The 22,363-nt window shown below is 32.8% G+C and overlaps 4 protein-coding genes across 6 annotated transcripts; 2 read left to right on the forward strand and 2 right to left on the reverse strand.

Moving 5' to 3' along the window:
- Nucleotides 1-34: 34 nt before the first annotated feature.
- On the reverse strand, nucleotides 35-3,271 carry LOC21406780 (ras-related protein RABD2c). The gene is made up of 8 exons (XM_010106528.2): nucleotides 3,019-3,271; nucleotides 2,212-2,284; nucleotides 1,725-1,772; nucleotides 1,587-1,634; nucleotides 1,249-1,320; nucleotides 1,011-1,166; nucleotides 820-923; nucleotides 35-341 (listed from the first exon to the last, which is right to left on the reverse strand). Exons 1-8 carry the CDS (start codon nucleotides 3,030-3,032, stop codon nucleotides 248-250), a joined length of 609 nt encoding a protein of 202 aa, XP_010104830.1. The 5' UTR covers nucleotides 3,033-3,271; the 3' UTR covers nucleotides 35-247.
- Nucleotides 3,272-8,360: 5,089 nt separating this feature from the next.
- LOC112093165 lies at nucleotides 8,361-9,958 on the forward strand. Of its 2 annotated transcripts, XM_024171095.1 has the most exons (4): nucleotides 8,361-8,763; nucleotides 8,984-9,114; nucleotides 9,215-9,335; nucleotides 9,941-9,958. In XM_024171095.1, the coding sequence occupies exons 1-3, from the start codon at nucleotides 8,502-8,504 to the stop codon at nucleotides 9,302-9,304; spliced, it is 483 nt and encodes a 160-aa protein (XP_024026863.1). In that variant the 5' UTR covers nucleotides 8,361-8,501; the 3' UTR covers nucleotides 9,305-9,335; nucleotides 9,941-9,958. The 2 variants fall into 2 exon arrangements, with proteins under 2 accessions (XP_024026863.1, XP_024026862.1); XM_024171094.1 differs by lacking the exon at nucleotides 9,941-9,958 and having other exon boundaries at nucleotides 8,362-8,763; nucleotides 9,215-9,545.
- On the reverse strand, nucleotides 9,597-13,336 carry LOC21406781 (monooxygenase 2). Of its 2 annotated transcripts, XM_010106529.2 has the most exons (6): nucleotides 13,023-13,336; nucleotides 12,448-12,594; nucleotides 11,698-11,763; nucleotides 11,360-11,522; nucleotides 10,427-10,655; nucleotides 9,597-10,332 (listed from the first exon to the last, which is right to left on the reverse strand). In XM_010106529.2, exons 1-6 carry the CDS (start codon nucleotides 13,244-13,246, stop codon nucleotides 9,827-9,829), a joined length of 1,335 nt encoding a protein of 444 aa, XP_010104831.1. In that variant the 5' UTR covers nucleotides 13,247-13,336; the 3' UTR covers nucleotides 9,597-9,826. The 2 variants fall into 2 exon arrangements, with proteins under 2 accessions (XP_010104831.1, XP_024026861.1); XM_024171093.1 differs by lacking the exon at nucleotides 13,023-13,336 and having other exon boundaries at nucleotides 11,698-11,771; nucleotides 12,448-12,522.
- Nucleotides 13,337-16,821: 3,485 nt separating this feature from the next.
- On the forward strand, nucleotides 16,822-18,953 carry LOC112093171 (flavanone 3-dioxygenase 3-like). The gene is made up of 3 exons (XM_024171139.1): nucleotides 16,822-16,965; nucleotides 17,048-17,203; nucleotides 18,837-18,953. Exons 1-3 carry the CDS (start codon nucleotides 16,861-16,863, stop codon nucleotides 18,951-18,953), a joined length of 378 nt encoding a protein of 125 aa, XP_024026907.1. The 5' UTR covers nucleotides 16,822-16,860.
- Nucleotides 18,954-22,363: the final 3,410 nt, after the last annotated feature.

The following is a 22,363-nucleotide window of genomic DNA, read 5'->3' on the forward strand; positions in this document are numbered from 1 at the left end:
ACAATAGAGAGGAACATAACAAGGCAAATACTGCTACCCACCAATATTCCTAATTTGTACAAATGTTTTTCAGAATGAAATACATTGAAAAGAATGGAAGGCTTTAACAAAGTGCTGACAAGAAAGACAAATCATGAAGGACAATTATCTTTTTATATCAAAGCATTAAGATAGAGAACTAGTTTTACATGCCACAGAAAATACGGTTTAACATATCATCTCCACCAGTACTTTTTTCTTTCCCCTTCTAAGAAGAGCAGCAACCAGACTTCTGGTTCACAGGCTGTCCTCGGATCTGCACCGTTGGAGGCCGGGCATTATTCATTGGTTGGCTGGCCATCCTGCACATACGAATGACAAACATATGAAAATGGTCAATCACATACTCAGAGCAAAAGAAACCCCTTAAGTTGCAACAGATCGATTATATAAAAAAAAAAAAAAAAAAAAAAAAAAAAAAAAAAAAAAAAAAATAACCATCTGTGTTTCTGTCTGTCTACATAACAGCTCTATGACTATTGTAACGGATTTTCTACAAAAAATACATATCCTGTTTGTTTCTATTTTTGTTTCGATAATTTATTCCCTTTCGTCGGTCTACAGCAACAATGTAATAAGTAAATAAAGAATTTAGAGATGATTATAAAAAAAAAAAAAAAAAAAAAAAAAGAAAGAAAGAAAAAAGAAGCAATGCCACAACAGAAAAACCATACAAAGATTCGAGTTTTCACCTGTCAAACCATAAAAAAAAAAAAAAACAAAAAGGGTAGACACACCAATCAAAGACTGTACCCTCCAAAAAAAAAAATCAAAGACTACCTATTTTTTATTTCAGCAGCCATGGCCATGAAAGCTTGCTCTACGTTAGTGGCATCCTTGGCACTTGTTTCCATGAAGGGGATTCCAATTTCATCTGCAAAAGCCTGAGCAAAAGAGAGCAGCATGAAGTTTGTTCTAAATAACTAGGGACAAGAATATATAACCAGCTGGGGAAGATCGCATAGACTTACCTTGGCTGTCTCATAGGATACTACTTTGTTTGCCGTGAGATCACACTTGTTTCCAACTAAAAGCTTGTTCACGTTTTCACTTGCATAACGGTCAATTTCATTCAACCATTGCTTAACATTGTTGAAACTCTCTTGGTCTGTGACATCATACACAACCTGCAAAAAGCCAACAACATTATACTGATATCACATATGAAGACTAAACACAATAAGAAGAAACGAAGAAGAATACACTTACAATAATACCATGTGCACCACGGTAGTAGCTGCTGGTAATTGTCCTAAAACGTTCTTGACCAGCAGTGTCCCACTGCATGTCCAGACAACAACACAAATGGCAATCAGCAATTGCAGTAGCAGAAACCAGGACAAACAAGGTTCACAAAAACTTCATAAGAGTGTTTGACGGAGAGATATGTGATTATCATATCAAAACAAAGTTAATGAATAATTTAGTTGATCAAATTATAATTTCATGCAAATAATTCAAATTATAATTTCATACAAATAATAATATTGCAGATACTAGAAGCATTATCAGAAAAGCAATAAACAATAAGAAATTGATGTACTTACAATTTGAAGTTTAATAGTCTTCCCATCTTGTTCCACAGTACGGATTTTCTATATAAACACACCAATACAGAGATTAGAGCTTTCTAAGACAAAGAAATCAGTTATCTGATCCAATAGTGTAGAGAAACAGAAGCTTACAAAGTCAACCCCAATGGTGCTGATGTAGCTATCCAGGTACGAATCATCCTAGAATTCCAAAATATAGAAGACAATCAGGAACCCGCAGTGATCTTTGTAAAATATAAACTAGTTATAATTGCACCAAACTGAAGGTTAAATGAGGCAATTGCATATTCAAATCGCTAATTAGGAAGCACATAAACACACACAAATTCTATAAGAGCCACCTATTTAGCCCCAAGTAACCGCCATATGTTGTCAAAAATAAATTCTTTACTCAGCCAAAAATAAATAAATAAATAAACAATACCATGACCAGCAATGCTAGCATAACAAAGGGCATAACTGGGGAAAAATTGTTTGTCCGCTACAACTTGTGCAATATTAAAATAAGAAAGACAAACATTCACTAATTTGCTTCTCTGTGCAAATACAAAAACTCTTGATACAGAAGCCTAACTTATTGTTTCTCGTATCTCAGAAGAGAGAAAGGGAAGTAACTTACAGCAAACCTCAGAAGTAAACAGGATTTTCCGACACCAGAATCTCCAATGAGCAAAAGCTTAAAAAGATAGTCGCTGCATACAAAGAACACAGGAAGGGAATAAATATTTTGCGAGAATCTTCAAATGGGAATGTGATCGTGGGATAAAAGATTCAGCTTCAATAAAGATCATAGATTTCTTCACGAAAATAGAAAACAAATGTGAAATCATACTGCGGTAAAAGCCTAGAATTCTAACAAAACATCGTAACCATTATTATCCGCGCTACCATTACAACAAAAGCATCAATGAAAGCAGCCACAGAAACTGAAAAATTTATCAATGCCTAGATTCTAAAAAGAAAAAAAATGTAAACATTCCAGAACGACCCCGCAAAATTTCCGGTTCAAAAATTTCGAAGAAATTACAATCATTTAGAACATGTAACCCAGATGCTCAAAACTAATTCTGCACAAATCTGCGGATATAACCCCAATTGATCAAATTCCTAATTCTCATACAAAAATTCGCTACCCTAATTTTGACCCACGCCAGCCAACGGATCTAATTCCGAACAACCTAGATCTTAATCCACAAACAAAATCAAAGCTTGTCGATCCAATTAACATAGACAAGGAAAAGAAAAAGGCAGAAAAAATTCCATGGCAAAAAAAAAAGAGCAATTTAAGAAACGATTAAGAAAAAATTACACCAGATCCAATAAAATCCGTTAAATAATCAAACAAATAGCAGAGTTCTAAGACCTCCAGATCACGATCATGCCCGAAACAAATAAACAAATAAAATCGAGGAAAAATTGAGCTTACTATTCGGGATTCATGGCTTCGAGCGAGATCGGATAAATCACGAGAAGATTAAATCTGCAGAACGTTTCTCCGGCTTTGAGAATTGAAAGCGAAAGATGAGACCTTCGCAGAAGCTAGAGAGAGAAAGAGAGGAGAGAGAGAGAGGGGAATATGCGAAGAGGAAGAAGGAGGAGAAGATGGAGAAACCGAGGAAATGAGAGAGAAGAGAGAGTGGGGCGTGTATTAAAAGCACTCTCCCCCAAACGTCGGGAATTCCTTTTTCTTTTCATTTTTTTTCACCCTTTTTGATTAAAAATTAGAAGAAAAAAATCAATTATTCTTTTTTCTTCTTTAACCAGACAAGCAATAGGTGCCCTTTTTTTATAAAAAAAAAAAAAAAAAAAAAAAAAAAAGAGAAGCAAGAGGGGTCAATCGTTTGCCACGTCTCTCCTGTTCCGATTGCAATTGACGAAATTGGCCATACCGACCGAATATGATGAACTTTTACCAAGAATGTCAAACATTTCAAATCCAATTATTTTTTATTTTATTTTATTTTTTATTTCAAACAAGTTACTTTTATTTGTGTCTCCTGGGTTTTCGTCGCCTGGTTTTTTTCACAAATCTAAATTTTATCCTGCTGTATGGGTTTTTATGTGTGCAGATTCCCGATTTCAAAAAGTGAGTTTGGGGATCACATAGTGAGCTTGATCACCATTTCATGCACTAAGGAAGGATGTGAGACCTCCCATCCACCACCTAACTCGCTAGTTATTTAACTAAAGAGAATTTTTTTTATTGAAATGGGGAATTTCCTTTCACAAGAAACATTATACAAGACACAAATGGTTTTAGATATAAAGAAATTCGACTCCAAATCAATGACTGGATTCACCAGTAAAGATTAAAATAGTACGGAGGTGAATATAATTATTGAGACTCATAGAAAAGATTTGCTACGCACATAAACCTTAAGCTTGATCATTGCTCATTAAACAATACCAAAACAGTCGATAGACTAGTCTAGTCGACCGAGACTAAGAGCATATTCTTTTGTCTAAAAAATTTAAAAAAAGACAGCTCAAGTTTCAACTTTATTCAAGTTTACGTTTTTTTAAGTTTTAACTTTATTCTATTTTACTCAACTTTATTCAAGTTCTAACTTTAACTCAAGTTATAACTCAAATTCAACTCAAAAACTACACTCAAGTTACACTCTAAAAGAACAACCCTTAAATTTTACGTAACAGAGACAATCACACTACGACACAGAAAGAACTATAGTCGGAAAACATACACTATACTGTTTACAAACAGGTGGGAGACACAAGCAGAGAACATCGCCTATGTTATTGTTGAAACAAAAATACTAAAGTAAGACAAAAAAATACACCAAAGGGGAGGAAACATTAATGCCCTTATTACAACTAAATAAAAGAAAGATCCACTGAAAGCAAGTCATCGACGGTGGAACGGAAACCATATCTGAGCGGAGCCATTCCAGAAGGACAATGGAGAATGGAGCCAGCGCCTCTCAGAGGATTCTCGCCAGCATGCGGATCAACACACCATAAGAGTGTGACCACTCGCCGATGAACACGCTGAAAACAACGGTTCAAATGAAAAGCAACCCACCTGCAAGATAAGTTAGATCTGTCCTAACGAGTACGTTGCTCCGCACAATCACAATAACGAGAAAGTCGATGTGCAGTCCGGAGACTAAACTTTATGGCGATGCGCCTGGAAAACACTAGTATAACTGTACTTGGCTAATTGATGCAATCATGTAGGGTTAAGATTTAAGCCAATGTTCCAGTGACAATTGCATCATAGTCCATTATCAAACGTCGTAACTCTAAAAAAAAAAAAAAAGGGTTTTCTTTGCTAGTATTATTAAGGCACTTTATATAACCATTGTGTCTATCTGAGTGCACTACTACATACGTTTTCTATTGATTTTGTTTTGTTTTTCATTTTTTTTTTGCTTGTCTTCAATTGATTTTAGGTACAAATGCCTCACAAACAATAATCATAACCATAATATGCTTGTATTCTATTGATTTTTAGTTACAAATGCCTCAATTTGCGACTTATTAGTTTTTCTTTTTTTTCTTTTTTTTCTTTTAAAAGCCACTTTCAAAATGATCCTCGTCATCTCCAATTTACTATTGTTGCTTTTGAATCCAATGAAATGTCACTTTTCTTTCTTTTCTTCTTTTTTTTTTTTATTTTAAAAAATGTTCCCATCAATATTCCGTCACATGAGCAATAGTATACTTAATTTCACACTCAAAATGATAAAGAGTTGAACTTTACAATCTAGAACTGTGATAGTGGGTTGCACTATATGAATGTAAATTCTAATATGAATATTTGACACATATTAAATGTTGCACCAAGAAGTATACAATTTGTATGAGAATGACAATGGTATTTTAAGTGGATTTGATTGGTTTCCAGCAATAAAAAAAAAAAAAAAAAAAAAAAAAAAAAGGGGTTTTTTTTTGTAAAATGTAATAAAAAAAAAAAAAAAAAAAAAAAAAAAACAGTGGATTTGATTTGTAAACATGTATAATTGTGTAAATAGGTGGACTATACTCGTTTGAACTTTTAGTTTTAAAACACAGAAAAATAGATAAGTTTTTGTTTTGATTCCGTCTTCAAATTGTTACCATCAAATTTTCCTTAATCATACACAAATTGTCTATCAAATTAAAGCATTCCACCATCAATTGAAAAGTATATATATCATGTATCTAAATATTGGTTTTAGATTACCAATTAGATTGATTTATCGCATCAGCTATGCATGTTCTTTTAATCCAAGAATTTAGTGCCCCCTAACATTACTTCAAGTGAAACACTACCCAATTCTAAATTTAAATTAATCTTCTTTCTACATATATTTGATTCTGAATCTCGTTTTTATTATTATTTTTAAATCAATCTTTCATATCTTCTCAAGAAAAAAAAAAAAAAAAATTTCATTTCGTTTGTTTCCCATGTAAATAAAATTGGGATATCTATCGTAGTTCACTTAGGTTCAATCACATTTACTCTTTTTTTTTATCCATAATCATTTTCGTTTAACAATTTAGGAAATGTCTTAAATCCAACATCTAGATCAGTCCTTTTTTTTTCACATCATCTATTCATGTATATAATACTCAATTTGTTTAAATGTAGCATTTAAAAAATCTAGTAAAAAATATATAAAATTAAGTATTACACTTAAATAAATCACACACACGTAAAAACAGTGTTACATGAAAATATATATTAAAAAAAGAGTTGAGTTTGTAGGATTGTACGGTGCGGGACAGTTTAGACTTTGCCTAACAATTTATACTTAAATATTTTTTTAGTTTCACCACAATAAATTTGCTCTCATGAAATACAAAAAAAAAAAAAAAAAAAGAGAAAGGTTGTTTTAGTCATTTTGCGAATGAATTAAAATAGACAATCACGCTCTAGAATTGTTTTAGCCTCTGTTTATTTCACTAGTTTAGTTCAATTTAATTTTATTTGAACAGTGAGCAATTGTCGTTTGATAAACATGCAGTTTAAATTATATTCATCGTTTGAACTGAGTTAAACGATTAAATTTAGAGTTAACTCACACTTTAAGTTTAATCGTTCAAACTATTTTTAAACAGTAAAAAATGTCCACTCTTTCTTCTTTTCATATAAACTAAACACAAATTTTTATGTTCAAATTAAAACTTTAACTATATACATCTAAACATTAATTCAAACTATAATTTAAACTGTATAATTTAATTTTTTTTATTTAAATTAAACAATTTAAATAAATAAAACTTAAACCAGTAAAATAAACTGAATTTAATTTATTTAGTATTCAGTGCGACAAAATTAGAGGGCAAAAAGCCAGTCGTTTCGTAGTTGCTTCATTATTCTGGTGTACGTGTCCGTGCACGAGATCTAGAGGAAGAAACGAAGAAGGGCAAAAAAATAAAAGAAAAATCGTGGGACCCAATTGGCTTGAGAGCGAGTGAAAACACTCGTGAACCAAAGTACCGAATGTGTAGACGAGATTTACATCCGCAAAACTCTCGAGAAGAAAACGTCTTTACGTTCAAATTGACTTTCAACTTTCCCACCTTCAGCTGCAAGCGCGTGGACTCAATCTCTGCCGACTCTTGTCAAATACGGTGGCTTAAGCCCCCCTTTTGTTTTGTCGTTATTTAAGAGTTGTTGTAGTTTATTGATTTTAGCGATAGCTGTCGTTTGTTGAAGTGATTGTAGTTTTGATTTTTGTAATTGTTTTAAAAGTAATAATAATTATGGTTTATTGGTTGGGTTTTTATCATTTGGGTACTAAATAGTAAATTCATATTCATAACCTAATTTTATAAAAATACTAACAGTGGGAAAGTACTCACGTATTGCCGTATTAAAAATATCGAAGAGTTTATTATTTATTGGGTGATGAGAAATTTATTTATACAACCATTTAAGAATTTTTGAATTTATTTTAAAAGTAAGTTTCTAAAATTTTAATTGAAAAAAATACACTTTTCTTTTTATTTTAAACATTTAGTAATAAAACAAATCTACATAATTGTGAATTAGAAGAAGACGATTTAGTATTAAAAATACGTGTAAAGATAATTTTTGATATGATGGGAATTATACAGACAAAAATTAAGTAAGGATAAATTTAAAGAAAATTATTTTAACATTGACAAAAAAAATGGAAACACATGCATTAGAAACTAATTTCATAGGAGTAAAACAAGTAAAAAATCAAATTGTTAAAAAAATTCATAAAAGAAAAAAAGAAAAACAAAACATTAAAAAAATTAAAAAAAAAGAATGAAGATAGGAAAAAGTAAAGAGCAAAAAAAAAAAAAAAGTAAGAGAGGGAAGGTTGCCACATGGCAACTTGAGAGAGAAAGAGTTTAGGCTCTGTTTATTTTACCGATTCGAGTTTTATTATAGTAAAAAGCTCTAAAAACAGTCAATCTAACTTTTTTGTTAGAATAAAAAGTTATCATATAAAATTATATCTTAATTTAAATTAAAAACTCGAATCAGTGAACTAAACGGCCCTTAGGCTTTTTTAGTAGTTGTTAGATTAAAACGGTACTTGTGACACCCTCTTCGATGTAAAATATATAAATTACCTTGTCGTTAACTAAACTGATTGTCGTTTTCGTATGGCTCGTCTCCGGTTTTCGTTCAGTTGTCGTTTTGTTGGTATCAAGTTTAATGTCGTTTAACTCTTATTGTCGTCTCCGCTTTTCGTTCACTTGACGTTTTTATGATCGTTTACTCGAGCCATCGTCGCTCACTTTCTCCTCTTACATATCTGAGGATGTTCTTTTCTAATCTACGACATTATCCCGAAATGCCACGGTAATTTTCCAAAACGAGAAACAAACTTAAACCGCGCTAAAGCTAGAAAAGAAACTAACAAAGCGAAGAATCCCAGCGGATTCAACTCTCTGAGATTCTCTCTCTCTCTCTCTCTCTCTCTAAAGATGCAGAAGAGATCTTCGAGAATCATCTCCGAGACCACTTTCTCCATCTCAACGTCCGCGGCGGCGGCAACTTTTCAGCCGCCGTCTCTGACCTTCGACGATGACGTTGACCACCACCACCTGGACCTTCCGACATACAATCCCCTCTCCGCCGTTGCCAAGAGACAGCAGTCTCGCCTTAGATCCGCCCAGAACGCTATCCACCTCATCCCTCTCCTCCTCCTCCTCTGCGCCATCGTCCTCTGGTTCTTCTCCAATCCTGGTACCTTTCAAGTTATTTATTTATTTATTTTATGAATTAGCGTTCTTGTTGATTTTCACTTGACAGTTTAGTATGATGTAAAATCTGACCACATATTCCTTTGGAGTTTGGATTCTGGATTCTGTGTGAATCTCTTTTACCAAACTACTACTAAAAGTCGTTTTCTATAGATTTACCATATCTCAACTGTTGCTAAAATTGTTTTTGTAAGTACTTTTAGGTGTTGCAATAGCAGTCCCAAAGTTGGCCACTTCGGGATTGCTTTTACGGCTCCTAAAAGTGATCATTAAAACCTGCTTTTCGATGATATCTGCTGTAACTAGAAAGCAACTTTCCGAAGCATTCAGTTTGGTAAAAGAACATTCTATATTTCTTAAACCTCAATCCTTAATTTGACATCTTTGTTTCATTCTTTTCTCATCAACACATATACTTTTCGGTTTTCTTCCAGAATCGAAGTCATGAATTCTCGATGTACGGAGACATTAAGCTTGCCTCGTTGTATGGAGACTTGAAGTTAAAGGACTTGGATAGACTTTAAGATTGTTGCAGAATGCTTTTTATGTAGAGAGGTCTTCCATACACTAGTATACATGGATGAGATTATAGGCTGATTCGAAGTTTTTATATGAGCCATGTTGCATAATCTTCCTTGTCCTTCCTTTTTGTCTTGATCTTTTAGGAGAGATTGTATATGTATTAGTATATTCTTTGAAATATTGTTCAAAATGTTCGTCACATTTAAATAAGAAGTTAACACATATATTTCTCTTGGTATAAAAGCTTTACTCGTTATGGTCATAGCGATGGTATATTTATGCTTGAATTGGTCATCCGAACAGAGATTCACATTTTATTGTGTTATATTCTAACAGATTAACAAAATCCTAGCCCTTCTTGAGCTTCTAAAAGAAAATACATCTAGATACACATATTTATCTTCTGAGAACAGACAAAAAGAATTACAGTCAGAAAATGAGATTGTATAAGCTTCAGTACATTTTCTCAGTTTTACACGTATATCAATGTTTACTTGTTCTGAGGTTGAATCTCTTAGCTGTGTCTATAGGGGTTGGCAGTCAAAATTTGTATGCGCCAACAATGGTCCAAGCCTAACTAGCTTGGGGATGACAACATCGTTCCTAACAGAACACACAACTGGGTTCTCCCACTGCAGGAGCGATCCAACGAGATTGGCACGTATGGATAGAGGAAAAACTCGGGGCCATCTTTCGCTCCCGTACGAGCTCAGAGCATCTTCAACTGATGATGATCCAGATTTGACAGCATTTGCAAGCTTTCTTGCCAGAACAACGGCGTCTTCCAGGGCACAGCACGCTCCTTGCCCGAGATTTGGTGTCATTGGATGCCATGCGTCTCCAACCAGCACGACTCTACCTGATGAAGCCGGGGGGCTGATGGCAGGCCACAACAACCGGTCGACAAGGGGCGTTCGGATGATTGTGTCATCCGGGGTTTGGTCCATGATGTTCAGTAGATCGGCAGGCCAATTTCTGACCAACTCTTTAGCTTGCTTCTTCAGTTCAGATGGGTCATTTATTTTAGGACCTACAATAACCAGTCCACTTTGTTAGGCCAACGAGGAAACTTCAAAGTTCAAAAAGCTTTTATCACTTTATGTTTAAGATGTCTAAGATTGGACCTGGTGATGAACGATTGAAGCAGACAAACCAGTAGACTTTTGTGGGAGAAACGGGAACACACCCTGCTCTCAGCCCTCTTCCATAGATATAATTCACTTTTGGTTCAAATGGTTGTCCATTGGGATAAAATCCAAGACCTCGGAAAGCACAATGTCCAACATACTTGGGATCAGGAAATCCCATCCATTTGGCTATTGGAGATCGGATCCCATCACAGCCAATAACTATCTGTTAACATCCACAGAAGGTAAATAGTTAATCAAACATAAAATATAGATATAGTCAAACAATTTGTTAAAAGTTAGAGCCCTGACTCCACATTACTGAGAACAGTAAAATCGCAAAGAAAATAAACAAACGTGAATATGCAAAATCTACCGAGCATTGCCTCAATGTTAGACTATGTTATCTTTCAGTAGCTGCATTAATGCACTTAATGATGATGATCGATAAGCTTAACAAAAGAAAGTCGCATACTCTCATTCCTCGTTCATTTTACCGATTCGAGTTCTCAATATCAGTTTTGTTACAGTTAAAAGCTCTCACAAAAAGTCACATCTAATTTTTTTGCTACAGTTAAAAGCTCTCACATAAAGTCACATTTCAGATCGAATTGGCAAACTGAACGAAGCCTCAATCTCTCTGTGTTTTCTCTAACTTCTCTTATAAGTTATAATGACAACACCCCCTAATTACAAAGAAATCCTAGGGTGATTGAATTTATAAGAGAGAATCCCTAAACTACCGTCAAACGAAAATACCGTTAATGAAGAAGCGTTATGAAAAGTTCATCTTCTCTAGAAAAGTCTAAAAGTTTTTCAACTATTATCCAAAGTTCTTGAAAACAAGTTTTGAGCTTCAGCAGTCATTGCCAAGAGTATGAAGTACAAAGAGTTATTAGACAAGAAATTATACGATGGCTTAAGTCTAACCTTTGCAGATAACCGAGTTCCATCCACCAGTTCCAACATAGTTTCTCCACCTTCACTTTTACTAATATTTGTCAATTTGGAATTAAAGTAGACAGAATCTGGTGGCAGCTGGTCGGCAAGAGTCTCTAATAAGACTTTCCTCTCTACAGCACGCACTTCTTGGCTGTCCCATTCATGTTGTACAAAAAGTGAGCCGAAATAAGTCTTTTCTATCTATATAACATTAAGTGAGAGAAACCAAAATAGTGTAATTTACTAAGGCTTACTTCTTGAGCAAAAAAGGAAAAAAAAAAAAAAGAAAACCATTTAAGTGGGAAAGATAACTATTATCGTAGTACCTTTCATCTTCATCTTTGAACTTGAAGGAGCGCAGCTCCCTTCCATCTTCTGACTTTATCACCATCCTGCACAGCTGAAACCATGAACCAGTTCAGACTAAAAAAATAATAATAAATAAAACATAGTTTGCATAACCGCCACAAGATAAAAACCACTTCCATGAAAATAGATTATTTTAAGGATTATAAACTAAAAGATTATTCTGATAGTGATATGTTAGTTTACCAGATTTAGAAAAGTTTTAAGATTTCCAGAAATGGAACAATATTGGTTTTTATTAAAAGGGTTTTTTTAGTGCACCTTATTAAATTTATCGGTGTTTGACAATTTGAACTCTGAACTTTCAATTATGGCGATGGGACGTTAAATTTAAAAAAAATGTTTGCAAGTTTTTGGTTCAATCGCGGATGGACGTCGCCTAATCGAAACTCTCCATAGTTTCTACAAGTACACCCTAAATTTTTGGTAGATTGGACTCTAAATTTTCTAACTTTGGTATTTGAGATTTTGACTTCTATTTATTAATTAACGTGAATGTCGATTTTACTACATTGTCAAGGATTCTCAAATTTAAGATCCTAAAAACTAATTGACAGTTAAAAGTCCAACTTATAAATGACATTATTTGAAGTGAAACCACAAATTATGCTTGCACAGAAGGTTTAATGTAATCAGAAGCGGGGCAAAAGATTATGCTTGAACGTTGAACCCAAAATATAAACAAAACAGAGGGAAAATCACATATATACCCTTGAATTTCAAGAAATTGGCTTCTGAGCTCACTTCCAACTCCAATTGCATCCAAAACCCGCCAACCATTCTTAAAAAGAGTGAGTGAGGTTCCACCAGTCCGAAGCGACTCTGCTTGCTCAAGCACCAATGATCGAAGGCCAAGCCTAAATCATCCATTTTCAAACATGGGAATCTTCTCCATCAAATGTCATAATTCCAATATTCTATAACTAAGATATATATTCACAAGTGACAAGTCCACAAGTTTCGGAGACTACTATCACAACTTGTTAATGCTGTATTTCTCTAATTTTGCATTCATAAGTGTTATATCATCCATAAAATTATGAAAATTATACCACTTTTAAATTGTCAAATCTGTATAAGATTCTCTCAACTTTGTATGCTTTTTCATTTGAATATGACTTTAACCAAGACTAATCTTTAAAAATATGACTATTCGTCGGGGCCCCTACCGTAAAAAGACCCTTACGATTATAGCCTTTTTGGCTTCAAAGAAAAATATGGAAATCCATTGAATTGACAATGAAATTCTAAAACCCTTTTGAGAAATATTGTTTGTTGATCCAACCTGTGGAGGGACACTGCAGTAGCGAGGCCGGCGATGCCTGCTCCGACGATAACGATATCCTCTTTCCGAGCAGCTCTGATGATTGGTAGAGAAGTGGTTTTGGTTCCGGGCTCAGTATGACGCCAAGAAGAACCACATTGGTTCCTTGGAAGTGCTCTGGCTTTGGAATGGTAGAGCGAGAAAGATGGGTTCACAAACACCGAGGACAGAGAATCTCCGGCCATGGCTGTGATCAGTTACCTGCCCAATATCGCAAAGTTTGAGCCTTTGAAAGTATATGTGGTTGGAATGAAACGGTTATCTCTTCTTGGCCTATGGATTTTTCCCGGGTGTGTATTTACTTTTCGGTGAGAACAGTATATTTTATAAGATCTCGTTCGTTTCATCGATTTGAGTTTTGTTACAGTAAAAAATTTTAAAAAATAATCACATTTAACTTTTTTATTATAATAAAAAATTTTCACATAAAATCACATTTTAACTTAAATCAACGAACTAAACGAACCCTAAATTTATTGAATAAAATATGTTGTATAACTCCGTGGTGCTATAACCCTATATGTGGGACCCATATGAACCCCACAAGTGGGGCTATAGCCTTATAGGAACAAGTAACATTGCTCTTATTGTTATTGAATTTGTTACTGCCTGATTTTGGGTCGTGATACATTGCTAATTATTTATTTATTTTTATTTTTTTTTTTGGAGAAGATCAATGGTATCCTAAAAAACTTACAATCATATGATCACCACTCTATTTTAAAAATTGTAATTATGTCACCACATGCCTAAATTAAATTATATTTATAATTTAATTGAGTATTACTGCTTATTAGATTACTTTTACACCCCATTTAGAGAGGAAAAAAATGTTAAATATATATAAAAGGAAGCAAGAGATAAGAGAAGAAATCACAAAATCTCCAGATTGGTTCACAATTAATAACCTGTAAAAAAGTTTTCTATTACATGAGAATGTCGATTATTTTGATTATTTTTTCAATTACATAATAGGCTTATCACATACATTTTCATTTTCATGACAAGAACTTTAAACGTTTCGTTAACATAAAAATACAATAAGAATCGAAGAACAAGAAAACCACATATCTTAGCAATATTACTAGGGAAGTAAATTGAAAATAATAATAATAATAAAAATAAAAAGAATGAAAGCACCACCAAAGATGCCTGACTCAAATTAAGTAAAACACACACGTAACAGTAAACATATTAATAAGAAGATCGTAATAAAATGGTTCTGCTTTGTACTTCACAAAATAACTGCGTCCTTATTCATCATCATGCAGTTGTTCTACAATAGCGTTGTGACAATTAATAGGCGCGAGAAGGACACCGCGGTGTTCAGAGTGAAAGCGACAACCGGAAAACATGCTTCTAACAGATATCCTGCACTAATCGCACTGATTTGGATGGAAGACAGAAGTGAATAGAGTGTTGAAAGTAATTTAAAAAAATCCATTTGTATCCGTCACCACATCACTGAGGACAGTTCTACCCCCATCACATTCCATTGTTAAAACACCAGAAGCACTCACTTGGCCTATTCCAGTGGTATCCGAGATGATGTTTCGGTCAACAACGCCATCTAACAAGCTGCAGTGAGCCATAGAGCTCATGCAAATGATCAGCAAAAAAGGAAAGGTGGAGCGCGGATCGGTACGCCATGGTGGAACTTTATATATGTCGGATAGATCAAATGGAAATTTGACTTGAACAAAAAGTTTTGATGCTCTTGTTTTTGCTTGAAAAGTATGGGAATTACAACGCAATTGTTTTATAGGTTACAGGGGGTTCCAATTTTCTATATTATAAGTATATGCTCTGGAAACGGAAACAAATTAATACATAATTCATCATTGAAGTGCCCAATTTATATGTTTTAACAAAAAAATAATAAAAAAAAGAAGTACCCAATTTTTGCAGTCCACGTTATTAAACCAGCAAACACTATATAAGATTTTATAAAAGAAAAAAAAAAAGGCATATTCCATCGGCGTGATTTCATCTCATTGCACACCCAACATATAAATTGAGGACAACACGAATTTCTTTTATGTTTGTGTGTATGTGTGTGTGTGTGTGTGTATGAAAATAAAAGGCCTAATCAATCTAAATGATCTCTTAGAAAAAACCCTTATATGATATGATTCTCACACTCGCAGAAAAGGATAGTAAAAAAAAAAAAAAAAAAAAAAAAAAAACCCACGGACAGATTAGGTGTATGCATGATTAACACTGTCACACTGAAGTATTAAACCAATCCTAACTCTTATATTAGTAGTACGAGGGACATGCCTAGGCGTCTGAAATTACCAAACATAAGCCACAGGCCAAAAGAAGAAGAAGAAGCATTATGGGTTCAAACTAAAATTAAATTTTTGTAGAAAAATATTGTAACAGAACCATTCGAATTAGAATTGGGATTTGAGAGCTGGGGTTTGAACCTCTTTAAGTAAACATGCTTTCGATTCCGAGCTTAAGATTGGTTAAAGGAGCAAAAATACTAACCCCAAAATGAGGAGCACAAATAAATACCTGTTTGGCATAAGGGGCATTCCACCTAATTTTTTCGTTATATTTATAGAAAAGGTCTCTGATCTGGTGGTTGTACCCGTTTTGCAAATGCAACATTTTACGTGCAGTATTATAACATCATTTTTATAATTGGTAAAATAAATCTGAGTTCTACATTGTTCAAATACAATAAAAAATGTCAACTTATAACGACATTGAGCCACCACACTTAATATGGCCTTTTAAGATAGAAACCCAAATCCTTAAGAGAGTCCAATTTCATTATAGTATCAAAGTCCAACTAGTTAAAATGAACGTCTCGATCTATCTAAAATAAGATTGGTGACTCTAAAAAAAGCATTATTTTATGAGGGCGTATAAAGGGTAAAATAAACTCGAGTCCCATATTATTTAAAAATAATAACACCAACTTATAAGGATATTGGGTCAGATGGAAGCCTAAGCCTTTAAAAAGTCCAATTCCATTAGAGTCCAACTAGTTTAAACGAGTGGCTCGAACTATTCAATACAAGATTGTTAACTTTAGAGAGAGCAACATCTTACAGGGACATGTAAAGGGTAAAATAAACCCAAGTCTAAAATTATATAAATACAATAACAAACACCAACTTATAAGGATATTTGTTTGTCTTACATAATAAGTTGCCCTTTTAATATGGATGTTCAAATGTTTAGAAAGTCCAATTCCATTAATTTGTACATTCGTATAACACTCATTTTATTAAGTGTAACACTCAATAAAATATAATTGACCTCCATATTACAATAAACCTTATTTCATTGCTATCACATTATACTAAACAGTTATAAATTTGTACAAAAATGTTACATTTACCATACCATACGACAATCAAGACTTAAAACTTTGCCTATATTTATATATAAATTCCTATTCCTGTTGCTAGTAACCTAGTAGTTTATTTTGGCCCTAGGAGCGGCTATCTTTGGTATGAAATTGTTGTTTGTTTCTTTGCTTTCGAATGCATTTCTACTAAAAAAAAGAATTACAATAAAAAATTAATAATATCTGTTTTATATCCCATGCCGAATTGTCTACTGTTCACCACATTTTGGGCATTTTTTTAAAAAACTTGTGACGAATAAAGCACACATCATAATTCACAATTCCCCTTCAATCATTGTAGCTCTCACTCTCTCTCTCTCTTCATTGTAGCTCTCAGTTTCTCTCTCTCTCTTTCTGAATATCGGTGACCACTATCTTGTTATGGATCAGGGACGGAACAATTTGAGTGTGCTTTCAACTCTAGAATCTTCAAAAATGCCCACTATCAGTCTCAATGACTTGATCAGCCACAACTCCCAAACAAGGTCCATAGTTGTTGAGAAACTTCACCAAGCTTGCAAAGAAATGGGCTTCTTTCAGGTAAAATTTGACCCAACATTTTCTTCTTTTATTTTTCTTTGTAAATATCAAGTAATAATCAACCTCGTTGTGTTGCTTGTAGATTACCAATCATGGCATAAGCAAGAGGGTCATTGAAGACGCTCTTGGCTCGTCGATGAAGTTCTTTGATCTGCCAATTGAGGAAAAGAATGCATTTTCTTCTGAAGATGTGTTTAGACCAGTGAGATATGCGCCTATTCGGAGTAATGATCTATCTGTAGCCCGTCTGTTAAATATAAAAATTTAATGATATAATGTGATAACAATATAATTTTTTTAATTTTCATAAATTTTTAATCAACTACTCTATTTAGGAAACTATAAGATTATTATCTTCTCCTTAAAACAATAATATCTACTGATGTGTATGTATATACATGTTCGGAAAAAAAAAATGCCAATAATTACAGAGTAATAATAAAATCTTTTTCCTTCTTTGCGTGATAAAATGGAATCCTCAAGCAAAATCCTAACAAAGCTAATAATGTTAATATGTCAACAAGCAATATGACTTTGGTATGCTTGGATACGCCCACTTTTTGTGGGGAAGCCCCTGTAAGGAGTGCGCAAATTTAAAGCTGTCGGGAACTGGGAAGTTTCCCAATTCTGATTACATCGCTAGTGTTATAAATATAAATAAACCTTTTTAAGGTTCCTGTTAAGGTTTGATCCTTTTCAACCTTCATTTCGAATTTGTAAGACTTTGTTTATTTAGCTCGTTCGAGTTAAAAAATAAATTCACGTGAAAAAAATACTGTAATAGAAAAAATTAAATTTAAATTTTTATAAGAAAAAAAACTCTAGCAAAAACTAGTTATAATTTTAACTAACGAAGCAAAAGAGGCCTCAATTCTCATCCTTAAGAGTTTAGAAATTCACAGTGAGATTAGAAGCAAAATTGATGATACAAAGAAGTTCAACTGGCCGTCACACACTAGCTGAAGGAGATAAGAATAACAAGAAAGATTGTGTGGTTTTGAAACGCTTGATCATGCAGAAATTATTTCACCCAATAGGTATGAACGTATGCTATGAACAATGATTTTGTATAGTAATATAACTCGGATTCTTTTATTGACAATTTTTAAAATTTAATTCCACTACGTCTTATGACTTTCATAACCGGCATGCGCATGGGAAGCCCAAGCTTCCTTTTTGCCTTGGGCTCGAGCTCTTCTTGCATGGTCAAACAGACCTTTTTTTTGTGATTTTTTTTTTCCAGCAAAAAAAAAAAAAAAATGGTCCGTCATTAATCGCAAATTTTATTGTGACAGAAATACCCTATAATAACAAGTAAATGAAAATAAACTGCAAGAGAGTCACTAATTTTATGGATAATCTTGACAAATACTCTTTAAAAGTTTATGAATCAAGATTTTTATTATTAACTCTTAATTTTTAATTTTTTTTAGTTAAATAATTACACTAATAAAAAAGTATTTATCAAGACTAAAGGATAAACGTCCATATTCATGTACTTTCAAAGCTAAATTCTCCATTTTTTTTCTTCTAATTTTATCAGCTCAACACATGACCAGAAGACCTAGGTCCAACATGTCTCATAGCGTAATGTCGATTGACTAATATGTTTAAAAAAAAATAATAATAATAATAATGTTTGCAAAGTGAATGGCTCATCAACTTTTCATTAGCGGTGAATGAAAATATACAATTTACAAGCTGTAGAAGTCAACGGAAGAGAATCAAAACTATACAACTAATTTCCTATAATAGAGGAGTTAATTGTGAACTAAATATATACAGCTAAGAAATTTAAAAAAAAAAAAAAAATCAAAAAATTGTAGACTACACATTTTCCTTAATATGCCCCCTCAAGATGGTGGTCCTAGGGAGGACGCTTTCATAGTTTGCCTATGGAAGAGATGGTTGAGCCTGCTCTAGAGCTTTTTGACAAAGAAAATCCCAAGAAATATAGAGCAAGCAGCTTAAGTGATTATATTAAATAGCTTTCCTCCAAGGAAGAAAATCCTTATATATAGTGAGTCTTAAGATCTCAATCTAATTTTGAGAGTTTGAACCATAGTTCAATAAATTGTTTTGAAACATTGTTTTCTCTTATCAAAATTAAAATTTATGTTTAAATTTATGAACCAAATGACACTAATCCTTTTCGTGGTTGTTTTAAATAGTGACTTCCACCGGCCTTTTGAGTACAACATATTGGTTAGTTTACTTGGCGTAAACTGATTTAGTTGGAGGAAATTCCTCCTTCAGCAACAATAAGGGTTATTGTACTAAACGATATTTATCAATAAAGGCCTTTGTTACTTGCTCATTTATAATTAGCAAGTATAAGTACTGGTAACTGAGGTTGTATAATGAGGTTGGATTAGCTGGATAGTTCAAGAAGGAAAGCCGTTTCATATTCATTTGGTTTTGTTATGGCCTTTTTTTTTTTTTAGGTTTAAGAAAATGATGGATTCATTAATTATCAGATAAACTTTTCATTGATGTATAAATACATTCAGGTATTTCTTCTAGCCAAAAGAGATTGTTATGAATGATTTACAGGATCATGAAAAAGTTGAGGACCTCGAGGCACATTTTGACAGTAGTTGGGGTCCTTGGGGGACCTCTGGCCTTTATTTCATTGCTTCAAGGACCTACTTAAGCCGTACTATAGTTTAGAATTCAAGGGCTTGCTACTTTTTTGGGTTCAAATAAAGTGGTTTGAACTAAAATTTTAATTTTTAAAATTCTTGTGAGAGAAAAAGTATAACAAAACTTTTTAAATTTAAATTTGTATGAGAAAAAACACTATAACAGAATTTTGAACAGGGATTAAATTCCTCTATCAAACAAGTCTTAAATGTTTTCAAAAATTCAGGAATTAGGATCAAATCGCAAATTAGCCTTTTCACATTTTATAACGATGTGATAATATTGATAAATCGCTTTCTTCATGGTCTATCTCTTTTGGAAGATCCACTTGTACCCTTTTAAAGTCCAAATCTATCTTTTCTTCCTTGAAACTTTCTCTGGTAAGTTTCTAACCGTTGAATTTGATTAAAATCATATCAGATTGAAAACTTATGCCGAACATATAATTTCTTATGCGGATCGGATAGTTAAAAAGTATAAAACTATCGGTAGTTCATTTTTTTTCATCTAGAGAAACTCCCTTTTTTTTTTTGGTTGATCAATAAACTTCAAATCTGTTTAGTTATTTAAGGAATGAAGCTCTATGATAAGTCAAAATATCATTTACGCTAAAAAAGTTTAATTAAGAGCTGCAATTAATTTCACATCCGATAGTCTCCTAACGTTTTAATTCAATCGAAGCATTGGTAACACGTTATTTTTTATTGGAGTATTATTAATCATTATAAATTAAATATTTAAAATTTCCTTATAAAAACCCATAATAAAACGCTTCCAATGTCTAAACGGAACACCAAAAGAAATATTAAAAATATCCTTAAATAATGCCAGATGACCTTGTTATATTTGTCTGTCATTTTTTCTCTACATATATGTTATCCTTAAAAATTAACAAAACATTATTTACTTACCACTCTAGCATTTTTTTCTTTTTTTATAGAGGGGATACTCTAGTATTTGTATTGCTAATTGTTTGTTTGTCTGCTTTGCTGAATATTTCGTCCACGAAGACCAAGAAACCAAAAGGAACACAAACGGCAAAGCGATTTCTGTTTATTACTTACCACTATCTCTCTACAAAGGAAGGGAAATCTCCAAGGAAAGAAGTGCGAGCCCATTTAGTTCATGGATTATAACTATTTTTAATTTACGTGTATTTTTTGTAAGAGAAAATACTATAACGAATTATGAACCATGATTCGAATCAGAAAACGAATCCTCCAACCATGAGATTATTTATAGTTCTTCGTTATCTTTGAGAGATATAGTTTTGATAAGACAAAAAGTAAGAAATCTATCACTTATCCCTATAATCTATATATATATATATATATATATAAGTGCTAAATAAATACTCTCTTACAAACTCTTTTGCGGATGCTACTCTATCTTTTTAACAAGTATCATCCTCACTTTCTTAAATAAACTAACTTAATAACAGACAATTTCTTTCAATGTTATTTACAAATGTTATTTACAGGAGTGTCATTCCTTAATTGTTAATTCAAGAGACTCTCTTACATACTTTTTTGCAGATACTATTTTATCTTTTTGACAAGTGTCATCCTTTTAAAAACATACCATTTCTTTCAATGTTATTTATCGGAGTACCATTCCTTAATTCAAGTTGATGCATCCATTCAAGTTCATTAATTACCTATAATAGAATAAAAAAAGATTCAATAAATAAGCGGATGCTAATTAAGAATTTTATTGCCTATATATATTAACGAAACTAACATATATAAAGGGGAAAAAAAAAACTCACTGTTGAAAACGAATCAGTTTGAGGCAAAGTCCAAAAACCAAAAAAAAAAAGATCCAATAAGATATATATTTTTATACAATTAAGATATACTTTTTGCTGAATCCAGTGAAATATACTTGAGTTATAAAAAATAAAAAAATAAAAAACTGAAGCAAAATATATATATGAAACGCAACAAGAAAAAAAAAAACTGCCTGCTGTCGAAAATAAAAAATAAAAATAAAAAACATCGACAACAAAGAAAAATAAGAAAAGCTGGAGAAATATATATCAAGAATGCACCAAGGCCTTCCATTAACTCATCGAATAAACGATTTCTCCTACCTCAACTTTTTTTCTTTTTTTTTTTTTCCTGATCAAATATCTAGTCGGTTAGATTTGGAGCAGCAAAAAAAAAAAAAAAAAAAAAAGAATGGTACTCTTGTAAATGAGATTGAAAGAAATGGCTTGTTATTAAGCTGCTTTATTTGAGAAAGTGAGGATGCTACTTGTCAAAAGAATAAGGCCCGTTCATTTCGCTGATTCGAGTTTAGAATTCGAGTTTTGCTACAGTAAAAAGCTCTCACAAATAATCACATCTAACTTTTTTGCTACAGTAAAAAGCTCTCACATAAAATCACATCTCAACTCGAATTAAAAACTCAAATCAGCAAACTAAACGGGAATATCCGTAAAAAGTCTGTAAGAGAGTTTGTATTTAATACTAAAAGAGTATGCTAGACGCTAGTTCAATTTGTATTATGTTGAAAAACATTGACAATAAAACGAAATGTTCCAGGCCATTCACGTGATTAGCTTATAGTTTATGTGACAACCACGGAACAACTGCCACCAATATATTAATTATGCAATTAATTAGCCGCACAAAAGCTTTATTATAGTCACTTCGCTATTAAAACCTTTTCACAATCATCATATCATAATCATAATTTTATGTTTAACATGTACCGCGCATAGCTTCAATAATTTGCATGCTCATACTGGATA

The sequence above is a fragment of the Morus notabilis genome, unplaced genomic scaffold, assembly GCF_000414095.1.
Source record: "Morus notabilis unplaced genomic scaffold, ASM41409v2 Scaffold789, whole genome shotgun sequence".
In the NCBI taxonomy this organism is placed as follows: Eukaryota; Viridiplantae; Streptophyta; class Magnoliopsida; order Rosales; family Moraceae; genus Morus; species Morus notabilis.